The 12,087-nt window shown below is 38.9% G+C and overlaps 2 protein-coding genes across 4 annotated transcripts in view; one reads left to right on the top strand and one right to left on the bottom strand.

Annotated features, from left to right (window-relative positions):
- The window catches only part of igf2bp2a (insulin-like growth factor 2 mRNA binding protein 2a), a 50,181-nt gene extending 43,946 nt beyond the window's left edge, over positions 1 to 6,235 (top strand). For all 3 annotated transcript variants that reach the window (XM_051402626.1, XM_051402625.1, XM_051402627.1), the window contains one exon: positions 1,327 to 6,235. In XM_051402626.1, coding sequence (XP_051258586.1) covers positions 1,327 to 1,425 — 99 coding nt within the window. In that variant the 3' untranslated portion in view covers positions 1,426 to 6,235. The remainder of the gene's footprint in view (positions 1 to 1,326) is intronic.
- tmem41aa (transmembrane protein 41aa) lies at positions 6,234 to 10,950 on the bottom strand. The gene is made up of 5 exons (XM_051402633.1): positions 10,659 to 10,950; positions 9,589 to 9,739; positions 8,811 to 8,972; positions 7,982 to 8,120; positions 6,234 to 7,556 (listed from the first exon to the last, which is right to left on the bottom strand). The coding sequence occupies exons 1-5, from the start codon at positions 10,829 to 10,831 to the stop codon at positions 7,336 to 7,338; spliced, it is 846 nt and encodes a 281-aa protein (XP_051258593.1). The 5' UTR covers positions 10,832 to 10,950; the 3' UTR covers positions 6,234 to 7,335.
- Positions 10,951 to 12,087: the final 1,137 nt, after the last annotated feature.

Here is a 12,087-nt window from a genome sequence, read left to right as displayed (position 1 = left end):
CCTAACTTTATATAACTATCTAACTGTTTATGTGCAACAACAACCAATATAAGTAAAGTAAAACTTACAATATAATGTAGTTAAATGGCCGGCAAAAAGCCACAGGTGTTGTTATTTTGGACCTCTGCTCAGGTTTAAGGTGAGTTGATCTATGTTGTGGAAAATGTCACAGGACTCCAGTCACTAATAAGACTGACTAAGGTGTAAAACCGCCCCGCCCCAACAGACACAACGACACTAACGGGAGTGAGGAAGATGTCAATCATCCCAGTCTAATCAGGCAACATAAGTTAAAACACCTGTGGGAGTCAACTATGGGTGTACATTAACTGAAAGGAAACAACGAGACAAAATTAATTGTTTTCGTTCTGTTTTTGTAGTAAAACGATGTTAATGTTTACTTTTATGAGAACATATTCATTTCTGATTGCCAGGCAGTTCCAAACATTGCTTCTTTAATCAGTCTTTGTTGTTTTATCTTGACGCTATGCTCATACACAAACTTTTGTATTATGATTCAGTTTTTTTACTAAACTCAAGGCTCACTTACTGCACTATATTTTTCTGGAGTTTTTGCCTATATCATGGTTTGCTCCATTCGATGATGAAGACAATGTGATAGAGTTGAAATCTCCCAAATGTTAGTAAGTGGACCTTGAGTTAGGATTATTTTGTCATGATTCTATTTCCAAAGCCAAGAGTGAACTCTACTATTTACAGACAGTTAATTACAGGAAGATAAATGAAAAAAGAAAGAAAAACAAACAAACAAGCATACATACGTTCATCCACCCACACAGTCCAACCTGCTCCTCTGGATGCTTTGCAATTCATAGAAATGCAAGTTTCTATCTTTCAAATACATTTGACATATTTTAGGTTTACTTAAATAATTTTTGATTTTTCTTTTTTTGTTTTGTTTGGGTGGTCCTTCCCTTTATATTGTCCTGTTTGGACCTTTTTGAAGTAAGTTAGAAGCTAAGAGCCTAGCTCACGTCTGGATGTACGTGGATAGAAAACACTTCACACAACAAGGGATCTTTTTGAACTTTACTTAACTTCAGCAGGTGAGTACAGATCATACAGTCGTTTACGGCAGTGAAGGAAATTGTGCACCGGATGTGAGCACCGTTCAACCTAAATAAACTCTGACTATACTCGTAATGTTTCCCTAACCAATCAACATGCTACATTTAACAAAGCAACACATTAGTAAGAAGAGGGAGGAGAGACAAACTTGTGTATTGTGATTCTACTTACTTTCATATGGACACCTTTTCATGTATCAATTAACACCTTGTGCTGCATGTGGTGTCTCTCCAACAGACTGCACAAAGGAAGATCCGGGAGATCATTCAGCAGGTCAAACAGCAGGAACAGAAACACCAGCATGGCGCCGCCGTGTCACCACACCACTCCAAGTGACCAGTGGGGTGGCTTCAGCGGGCGCCAGCCAATGAATGTAGCCCTCCCAAACGGACAGAGACCTACCCAGACAAAGGCCAAGGCCAAGGGGGACATGCAGGGCAGACCAGCAGCACCGATCTAAACCAAAGAACTTCACTATGGGGGAAACAAGTGAGAGCCAAAGGCTGAGGGCATTGTGTGCACTGCCAGCCCTGTGAGAGCAGATAGAGTGGGAGAAACCGTACTGATATAATATAATAAAAAGACCAAAAAAAAATCTTTAAGAAAGGTGGAAACTGTTGTCTTCGCAGTTAAAAAGGCAAACAGGAAATAGTATGTCGCCCTGCATAATGTTATCTCTTAAGTTGGACTAACATAGGCCTAACAAATGGATAAAGCAACTGTATTAACACGAGAGTATACGAGGCATCGTGATTGATATTTTGAGTTAGAAACGAGAGCGAGTGACAATGGACACCTTCTCTCACCAGAGTTTGAGATGATATTCAGATTGCGAGATTATCCTTAGCAGTATTAATACAGAGTAGAAAAGTATATTGATACACACTGAGAGCACGCACTGTTTTTTTTCCTATCAAAATGACAGTGCGGCTCGGTGTAGTTTTTAATATTTCGCTTGTTCCAGAGATTGATTGGGCTGTGGCAGCCACATAAAGCGGTTTCCTTTGTTTGTTCACATTATAGGCCACTGAAATCAAAAAGAAAACCCCTATAAGTAAATATGGTGAATGGTTCTGAGTCTTTGTAATGAGCCTGTGTGTGTGCCAACGCAAAAGATAACTTCCCTTTGAAATGTCTCTCACCATTCATAGCTGATGCTACACTTTTCCTTTTTTCTTCTTCTTTCTTTTCTGCTAATTTCTGCTTCACTTTCTCATCACTCTCTCTCATCTGGCATTTCGTTTTTTTAATAGGATAAAAATATTTGTTGTCGAGAAACACTTTTTTTTTCTGTAGCCTTTTGATAACATTGAACTGACTGCCACTTTCGCTCAACAGAGGTTAAATGCCACAGAGGGATTTATTTTATTTTATGTTACCAGTAAACTGGTATCACTCACCCATGCTGTAGCGTAGACTATATCTACAGTCATGCTTGTTATCCTGACATATTAAAAAAAATCAAAAGGGATGTCTCTAGAGGCATTTTCCTTCACGACCAGAGCAAAAAAATTGACGTCTTAAAAAAAAAACAAAGGTGCACCAATCATTTTGAATGTGCACCACCACACACGCTCTACCTTATGAGGACATCACGAGGCCCCACACAACCTGTGAGCTGAGGGCCCAGAAAGGGGAAAGGTGGGGTGGGTGTGTGGGTGGGTGCAGACTCATGGTGTGTGGAGTGGCAATGAGGCAATGTTTTTTTGGGGGTTAGAGGGTGGGGGTGGTTTTTGGGGTTATGGGGGAGGCACTGTATGACCTGTGGTACACACACAACCGCAAACGTGACCGCAGCCGCGTTTGGCTTTAACCCTCTCTTGTCAGGGAGCTTTCTAAAATGGCATGACAGCTGTGAATGTACGATATGCAGCCTTTTTAGAAATATCACCCCTGCCGTGTCCAGCAGGCCGGGCCAGAGGCACAGACACACAGATTGTCATTCTCACTCTCGCTCTTTTTCTTTCAACTTTTCCTTTTTTCTGTTTAACATTTTGGCGAGCTGGCCGGCCGGCCTGCGAGCACGCTGGACACGCAGGTCCCCGGTGTCCCCTTTGTGCTTTACTTTGGAGACCGTGGAAGCTTGTTGCCTTAATTTGTCACCTTTCAGACATCACCCATCAGCTTCATCTTCCAGACGCAAGGTTATTGCCAATACGCAAAGCTTCCTTCCGTGTGTGTGTGTGTGTGTGCGTGTGTGCATGTGTGTGTGTATATATATATAAAAAGAGAGAGTAATATTTATGAATCTATTTTTTTCCTATTTTGTGATGAGAGCTATTGATAAGAAACAAAAAGAAAACAAAGTCCTTTTCTTTTTTTCCTCAGTGGGACACTGCCATATTGTTTTGAAGGGAAGTGTTTATTTTCTTGAAAACTAGACTATGAATAATAATATAAATAAAAACCTGAAAAAATAGGAGAACAGTAAAGTGAACCACCGCGTTAACTTTGGTCAGGATGTGAACAGTGCGCATGTCAGTATTGTGATCTACCTCAGGCTTCAGGGTACCTCAGTCCAATCTTTCATTTCCCCTTTTTCCACATTTTGTATGCCTTGTTAACAGATCATTTTGAGCGTTTTTAATTTTCTTTTTTAATAAAAAAAAAGAACAAGAGAAAAGATCTACAGTAAATCTCTAAACTCTTCAGGTCCAGCCGACTAGTGAAACTTTGTAAACCGTAGTCAACTCTGTTGGACTGTCTTTGCCTGGACGCCATACAACCTCTTAATGATACACGTCAAAGGATTTCCAAGTCCATTTTTCTGCTAGAAAGGAATGAAGAGCAGGATCTAGGGGGTACATACCTGCCCGAAGTGGTTCTGAATGTGGATGTTGTGTACTGATTTCACCATCAAAAGAAAGAAAAGGATACAAGTCAGTTGATAGAAAACAGAAATGAACCAACTGTACCTCCTGTTTTTCCCAACTGTACCTCCAGGTTTTTTTTGGTTTTTTTTAGACTTTTAAAAAAACAAACAAAAAATGAAGTTTATTCACTTGTGAAAAAAAAACAAAAACATTTTTAACAACCCAATTCAATCTTACCAGCTCTGTTTGATAACAGCATACTCTGGGGTTGATTTGAAGAAAAACACGAAGCTGCAAAAATACACTGACAGGACTCTTGAACATGGTGTAAAATCCTAGTCTTCTGTGTAGAATGTAGAACAACTCTAGTCTAGTCGTTGAAATGTCACTGTGTACGACAAGATAACTGTATATCTGTAAACATGTACAATAGAGTCACACATGAATGCATCGTTTTCTGTCTCTCTATAACACTTACCAGTCTGCACCTGCGTTGTGAGAGATGGTGGGAGATGTTTAGAGTGTCACAGCTTCCCTCAAAACTGACCTCTAAATGGTTTTCTCATCAAATCTACCGAATTTATTTTAAATTTTTTTTGTGCTGTACATTTCAGAATTACCTCTCAGAATCCAAGGCTGACTTTAGTAACTAAAACCGATGTAGGGAAAAAAAGAATTAAATAAATGTATGATGATAGTGAAAGTTAGTGTTTGTCTTTGGAATTATTTTAACTGTTGAGAGCTGATTGTTTTTTTTTTTTTACTTTTTGGAGGGCAGACTTGTCATCAGATGAGGCAGATACTTTTTTTTTTGTCCCAGTGAACACAGACTAGCAGTGCTAAATTAAAACATAAAAGGTCTATCAAACTCACACAATGCCTGAGGCTGTTTCAGCAAGCCTCCCCACAGCCGGTACAGTACCTCATACTGATGATGATGATGATTATGATGATGATGATGATGATGATGATGATAGCTTACCAGACCTGATTCAAATGCCCTGACCTCACCCACACAAATGCAGTACGGTGCTTCTACTCGAACGCATGACTCCTGTGGTGGTCTTCTTCACTGTAGTAGGGTATGTCGTGGAGAAAACGGCTTTTCACAGTAGCACTGGAAATCGTAGTTTGGTCATGGTTTTGTTTGACTGTCAGAAGTAGCTTTTTTTTTTAGAACAGTTGTGAAGTTGAGGCTCTTTTCTTGCATTGCAGAGGACTCTTCAGACCTCTGTCTCTCTTGTGTTTTTGGCTCTTTATACAGTTAAGTGCAGGTTTCCCTCCAGCTGGTTCGGTTTCACTGTGGTGTTGTCGAGACATCTGTAAGCCAACCGCAATCTGAGGTTGAAACTTGTCCAGATGATAGTAACCTTTTTAATTTTACTTCCAAGGATTGGTGTTTCTAGGTTTTGTGGGGTGTTGCTAGACATTAATATTCAGTACCAGAAAAACCACAATTACACACATCACTGAGGGTGTACTGTGTTGCTAGTCATATCACATGGTGGTTGGATAGTTTAGGCTTTTTTTTCCTCTTTCTTGTTTTCTGTTGATCTGGTTTTCTCGTCATTTACACTGATTTAATAATGTAGTCTGGAGCATTAGCTGGCATTCTTTGCTTTAATATTCATTCCTTTTAGATCACTACCAATAATACTACATGTTAAATTGTGGTTGACAAATATCCGAGCTAGGATTTTGAACAGATTTGGGAATCGGAAAGGCAAAATAAAAGAATCTGTGACATGCAAAAGAAGGAGGTTTGACAAGAGTATCCAGGTCTGATTAAACAAAAGCTGATCAAACTTGTTCTGCCTTTGGGACTGAACAGAAAAGAGGGCATTCAACAACCATCCAAAACAAAATAAATGGTTATGGATTAGCTGAGGAAGGATTTAGTAAAGTCTGGTCAGATGTATGCAGAACCACAGCAGTGTTTTTTGTCCTGTCTTGTTATTAAATGAGAAAACACAAAGCATTGCATGAGACTGTTGTAGGCGATCCAGTATGTACTACACTTCATATAGCACTAGACTTTCAGTAGTGGTTTTACATGGATCCATTTCTTAACTGCATTTCACCATTTGGGAGATTCCTTTTGTTTCCTCAGTAGGTAAAAACCCTCAAGTCCTACATTTCCCACGGGCCAAAAGGTCCCAAACACCTCAAGGTAATCGGTGACTGTGCGCTGGACAGACTTTGATCCATTTTTAGTACATCTCATGGATCCATGCCTTTCTGGTAACAGCCATGCTGTTGTTTTGAGTTGTGAGTGAACTGTATTGCTGAGCAACCTGGATCTGAGCAATAAAGAATATTTGAAAAAAATAAAACAGTACTTCACCGTTGTTTTATTATTTCAACGTTTTTTTCATCTCTGAAATAAAAAGGTGCCACATCATTTGTGACCTGACATAACACAAATATACCAGCCAAACTGGGAATTACAGAGTTTACATCTTTAAGTAAACAGAAAGCTGACATATCATTTTAAATATTAACCAACATAAAGAAAGAGTTTTAAAATAACACTTTGTGCCAGGTACATGCTGTTGGACCATTACTGTACAAAAGACACATGGACCGTAAAAAGAGGCAGCAAAGAGAAAGATTTCAAATCAATATTAAGGCTCAATTTAACAGAGGCCTCACACTGACTGAATTAACGGGAAATTCCCTTTCAGATAAAAGTCCAGCTGATTAGAGATCCTGACAAGGTAAAAGAGACATGGACACTTAGTCACAAAAGTCCTAATGTAATTTAATACATTACCTAAAATTACTCCCAAACACAGCACTCTTGAGGTCAAACTCTGGTCTCTAAATTACACAATTTAAACACGTTGAAAAATAGTACAAATTGTCCTCCAAACTGCAAAATGTGATTGTCAAACAACAAAAATACAACTTCAGGTTGTACAATATATGCTGCAAACAGTTAGTGTTTCACAAACACAAACAATCCCTAATCATCTAAACCACCCAGCCACTACAAACAGCGGTAGGCTGTTATATTTACATTTCCATGTTGGAGGTAGACGTTTGACTGCATGACAGGCACTTAAAACACCAGCTGTTTACACTGAAGCAGGACTATTACTGTGCCACGAGTGCAAGAGCAACATTACCTTAAAACCCTTCACTCAATCCGTATGATTACTGTACATTCATACATCTATATACATATCCTGTGCATGCTATGGCACAGAAACACCAGTGTTTGGTAACACAAAATACTTGGCTTCAAATCTCACTGTGCCATACTGAACTGCCAGCCTTATTTTTCTAAAAGCTGCAATTCCATCGCCAGGTGGCTGCAGAAATGTAGAGCACTCCAGATAAAAATAAACCTTTTTTTCACAAAAGGTTTTCTGTAGAGTCGCCACACAGGGGGCATCAAAGCACCAGGGAACAAACTCACTCCCAGAACAAATCACTGGACCTTCTTATCTGGGATGAGCCCGTTCTGTGGCTGCACGTCCAGTTTGAGACGCCGCTGACTGAAGTGGCGGATGAGGGCGCCGGGCAGCAGAGCCATGCAGGCGATGGCCAGCAGCTGCAGCAGCCGCTCCCAGGAGAACAAGTCATCCAGCGAAGACACCTCAGACAGCATGGCGCCTGTCTGGACACAGATGAAGTTGTATGGCAGGAGGCCTACAAAAGCAGACAGAAGGTCAAGAACAAGCTAGAGCATTATAAGAGGGTTTATTTGCAGTATTGAGAGAAATGCTCTGGTATTTTTGTTTGAATTTATGCATTTTTTTGGGTCAATTTGTAAAAAATCGGACAAAGTAATAGATACTTTAAATCTGGAGACACAGAATAACAAATGCTGGTACAAAGAGGAGCTGCATTAGGTTGAATGATAACTAAAAACAGGTCTGGCAATCTGCACTTTGAAGCTTTGTTAATTGCCACCTGTTGCTTTGTTTACAGTGTTTAGTGTTTACATTATTTATCTGGGGGAACTAAAAATGGAAAATGGTCTGTGTGTGTGTGTGTGTGTGTGTGTGTGTGTCATTATATAATTTACTGAAAACTCCAGAAAGCCACAAATGAGGTGATCTACACACACTTACCAATGAAGACTGAGCAGAAGAAGAAGGTGATGGGGATGTTGACAATCGGGGCAGACATGTTCAGAAACCAGTTGGGAGTCATGGGAAAGAATCTCAGGAAGAGCAGAAAGAAGAACAAACAGTCCTGGTTCTCCTCGACCTGGGAGATAAAGATGAGATGTTGAATGAGACGTTATGGTCTATGAAAGGACAGTAGATGTACTTTTCTTTCTGTAATTTGTGTCAATGTTTGCCACACTGGTTTCTGATACTGTAATAAAAGTGTCAAATGACAGTAACAACAATAAAGTTACAAAGAGGTGTTGCATTAGGTTGAACGTTGATAACTTTGGCAGCTATAAAACAGGTCTGGCAGGAATGTGACACGAATCATCACATTTGATCTTGTTATAGAATCAGATTTTAAAAAAACCCACACAATTTCATGTGAAAGTAGAGCTCTCGCATCAGGAAAATATAACTTTATATCTCAATGGAGGCATTCAATTAAGTCTCTGACTCATTCTCAGTATGTAGCATCACTTTCCGTTCACATAGGTGTCATATTTCATACTAAATCAGAGATATTAGTCCATAACAAATCCTAGGAGAGGTGGTAAAATCTGTGAAGGTTTACATCACATATCCTTAAAGATTTTACAAGAAGAATCGCAAGGATACGTGGTTTTCATTGAGTGTATGTGTACAATCATTTTCTATGTAACTGATAGTTGTGGCTGTTGAGACAGGGGGTTATGTTTTTATGTATTAAGATATATTTTGCATATTTATTTTGTGGATAAAGTCAACAGTCTTAATTTTTTTTTTGCCATGTGTCACAAATTCCTACCTTCCTCTGCAGCATGGACACTTTATCAGGGAAGAGGTTAACAATGTAGTGTTTTCCGAAGGCCCGGGACAGGAGGTAGCACATGGTGGAGCCCACGGTGGTGAGAACACAGGCAAGAAGCAGTCCTTCATATGGTCCAAATATAGCTCCTGCGAGAATGTTCTGCACAACGACAAGTGGAGAAGGCCTCGGTTATTAGACATCAATAACATCTGTGTAACGATCAGCTCTGAACATACAGATCTACTGTGTCTCTTCTTGTAAAAGAGAGAAATACTCTGTGGTCTTACAGTGGTTTTAAGGGCGAGACGTTGGGTGACAATAACTGTAACCAGCATGTGGTGTATGTGGCTGAGGCTGTTTCTCTGTACTGAACACTCAGTTGTGCAGATTAAACTAAAGTAAGTGGGGAAGTCCAGCATGGCTGACAATCCTTTTGTTGCTTGAGCAAGCTGAATATTTTTATCCTCCACAGTGCGTCTTTAAAGAAGAGATCCAAGCCGCACGCCACATACAGGTCAAGTGCCTTTTTTTTTATTTTTAGCATGCAAGCCTTTTTTACATACCAGGTATGACAGTTGTTTGACAAATTTAAACCAATTTGTCATGTTTTCCTGTCAAATGTGTAAAAAGGCTGTGACAAATTAATAAAAAAATGCTTTAATCATGTTTTAAAACATCCAACAAAATAAATATCAACGTCCACAGTTTCTGCCTTGTTATGCAGCATCAGTACAGAGAACATCTAAAACTTTTTTCATTTATTTTTTTACCCTACCAGGAACGAGGATCCAGGAATGGCAAAGGACTGCTTGTAGAGATATGCACTACAGAAGAGTAGCAGGACATATCCAGTGTGCTCTGTCTTGTAAAACTGCAGGAGCTCGGCCAGTTCCCTCAGCTCCTCCAAGTCTGAAGGGAACTTTAACCTGCGAGAACAACCGCACTCAAGTTAGTTACATCATCTGCTCTTCTTTTATGAATACACAGGGTTGGGAAATAAACTAACTGAAGATACTGTAATCACATATATGTCAATATTGACACAGTATATCTGCTAACAAATATAAAATCATACATCTAATAGTCAGCATTTTGAGGAGGTTGATACTTAAACGTTTGTTCATATTTGTTCATCGGTGTTTACTAGAAATAAAACTAGTTGATTAATAAATTAGTAAATGGAAGAAAAATAATCAGAAAATGTTTCTGATAATCAATGAGTATTTTTTCTAGCGCAACAAACAAAATCTCTCCCTTGTTCTGTGTTATTGTAAACTGTTCAACTTTAGGTTTGAAGCTTTATGAAATTATGATGGACATTTTCACAATTTAGAGACCTTAACAATCACTTAATCACTTCATTTAACAGATAAATTAATGGCGAATTAACTAATAATTATTAATTAATAACGAAATTATTAATTAATAATGAAACAGTTGCAGCCCTATCTTATTTCATATATAAAACATTGCTATAGTCACATGCATAAATAAAGATTAATTACAGCTTTGTTGACCAATAATTTAATTCGTCTAGCCTGAGCAGAAAGAGTTCTGTTTATAGAGTAGCTAAAATAATATTCATTCATTCATTCATTCATCCATTACTCTGTCAGACAATTGTGTAACGTAGCTATTACACAGACTCAATGTGAACATTTAACGCCACACCATTAACATAAAGCATTATTGTTATCTATCTACTCTTGTTGTGGTGTTATCTGTGTGTCTGTGTATGAAGGAGACACTGGGTGAGCAATACTAACCTACAGTAGATATATTTATACGGCTATAACAACATATAGACTTTATTTACTCTGACTAAAAGCTAATATCGTCAGTCACCTGCTGTCTTCTTCAGAGCTGTCAGGCTGCTCGGACTCTGATGTCTCCACATGTTTCCCGTCGGCGGTCGGACGAGGACGTCGTCGGGGTCCCGCGGGAAGGTAGAGGGACAGTGAGTACAGGTACAAGCTGGCTGCAGTGATAACACAGATTAGTCCGACAAGTGAGCGCATATTCCTCACTTATTGTGCGCCACAAACCCCGGTTTCACCTCCACCTGGTTGTCAGTAAACGCAGCAGGAAACAATGGCAACAGCTGGTTCTTCTTCTCCTTCTGGTTTAAGGTTCTTCTTCTTGTTGTTTAATGGCGGTAGACGTTTACATCCAGCTTATTGGTGCATTATCACCACCTTCTGCTCCGGAGTGTAAGTCAGTCCCAAGCTTTTTTCCTTAAGGGACCAATTTTCTATTGAGGTAAATTACTAAATTACATATTTCATGTTATATTCAATACATAACAATAATAATAGAGAACAACTGATGAGCTGTACAATGATAATAATACAACAAATGCTGCAAGTTTCAATTCATTTTAAGCAGATTATTTCATGTGAATATTTAATATATAATAGTGACATTTTTAGGAGCTTTTTATACAATTTTGTGTCTGTATTATGTTTTTATAAACATTTTTAACAATCATAAATACTTAACTTACTTTTTTTTTTGACCAATTCATGTTATAACTGCATACTCTTTGTTAATGCAGGACAATGAAATATAGACCTACTGGGTATATTTTTTAAGTTTTTCTAAATGCGTTAAAGTCAAGAAGGTCTCACGACCCCCCCATGAAGCTTTGGCAACCTCCTTACCACCAGGTTGGGAACCATTGCCCTAACCTGTGCTCTCTCACCCGTACTTAGTAATGTTTACAATGTGAATTCCTGCACCCCTAATTCCCTCAGTTTCCCCATCATCCCTATCTGTCCCAAACCTACAGTACAAAACCACAGGCCCCACTGACTCTTCTTCCTCACGTAAGCCTGTTTAGTGTTTTCCTACCATTTTCAAAGTTTTGGGGCATTTTCAGTACCCCATTCTTAACCTTGCCTGTCCACTCTCTCCTGTCTCCACTGCCTACCATAACTTTAACACTCATTTTAATTTAATCCCTTTCCCCTCGCTGACCCATCTTTCTTGCCCCAATTGTTTTTTTGTTTTTTTTTTGATTACATGTTAAACCTGCTTTACTGATTTCTTTGAAGTTTAACGACAGCTGGCATCTTTAGTGTCACATTACTGCCTTGAGTTAACAGCAATAATGTAGTCTGTTAACTAAATTAGAATCACTAACAAGCTTTGTCAGCCAAAAAGTACACAAACAATTAGACTCACATACAGCTAAAACTAGGACAACAAAGCTGAACAAACATAGATAAAAATAAACATATACTGGGTAAATACGTCCTATTGGCATACAATTAAT

The sequence above is a fragment of the Dicentrarchus labrax genome, unplaced genomic scaffold (assembly GCF_905237075.1).
Source record: "Dicentrarchus labrax unplaced genomic scaffold, dlabrax2021, whole genome shotgun sequence".
Taxonomy (NCBI): Eukaryota; Metazoa; Chordata; class Actinopteri; family Moronidae; genus Dicentrarchus; species Dicentrarchus labrax.
The sequence above is the reverse complement of the archived record's forward strand: the minus strand, read 5'-3'. Positions and strand labels throughout refer to the sequence as shown.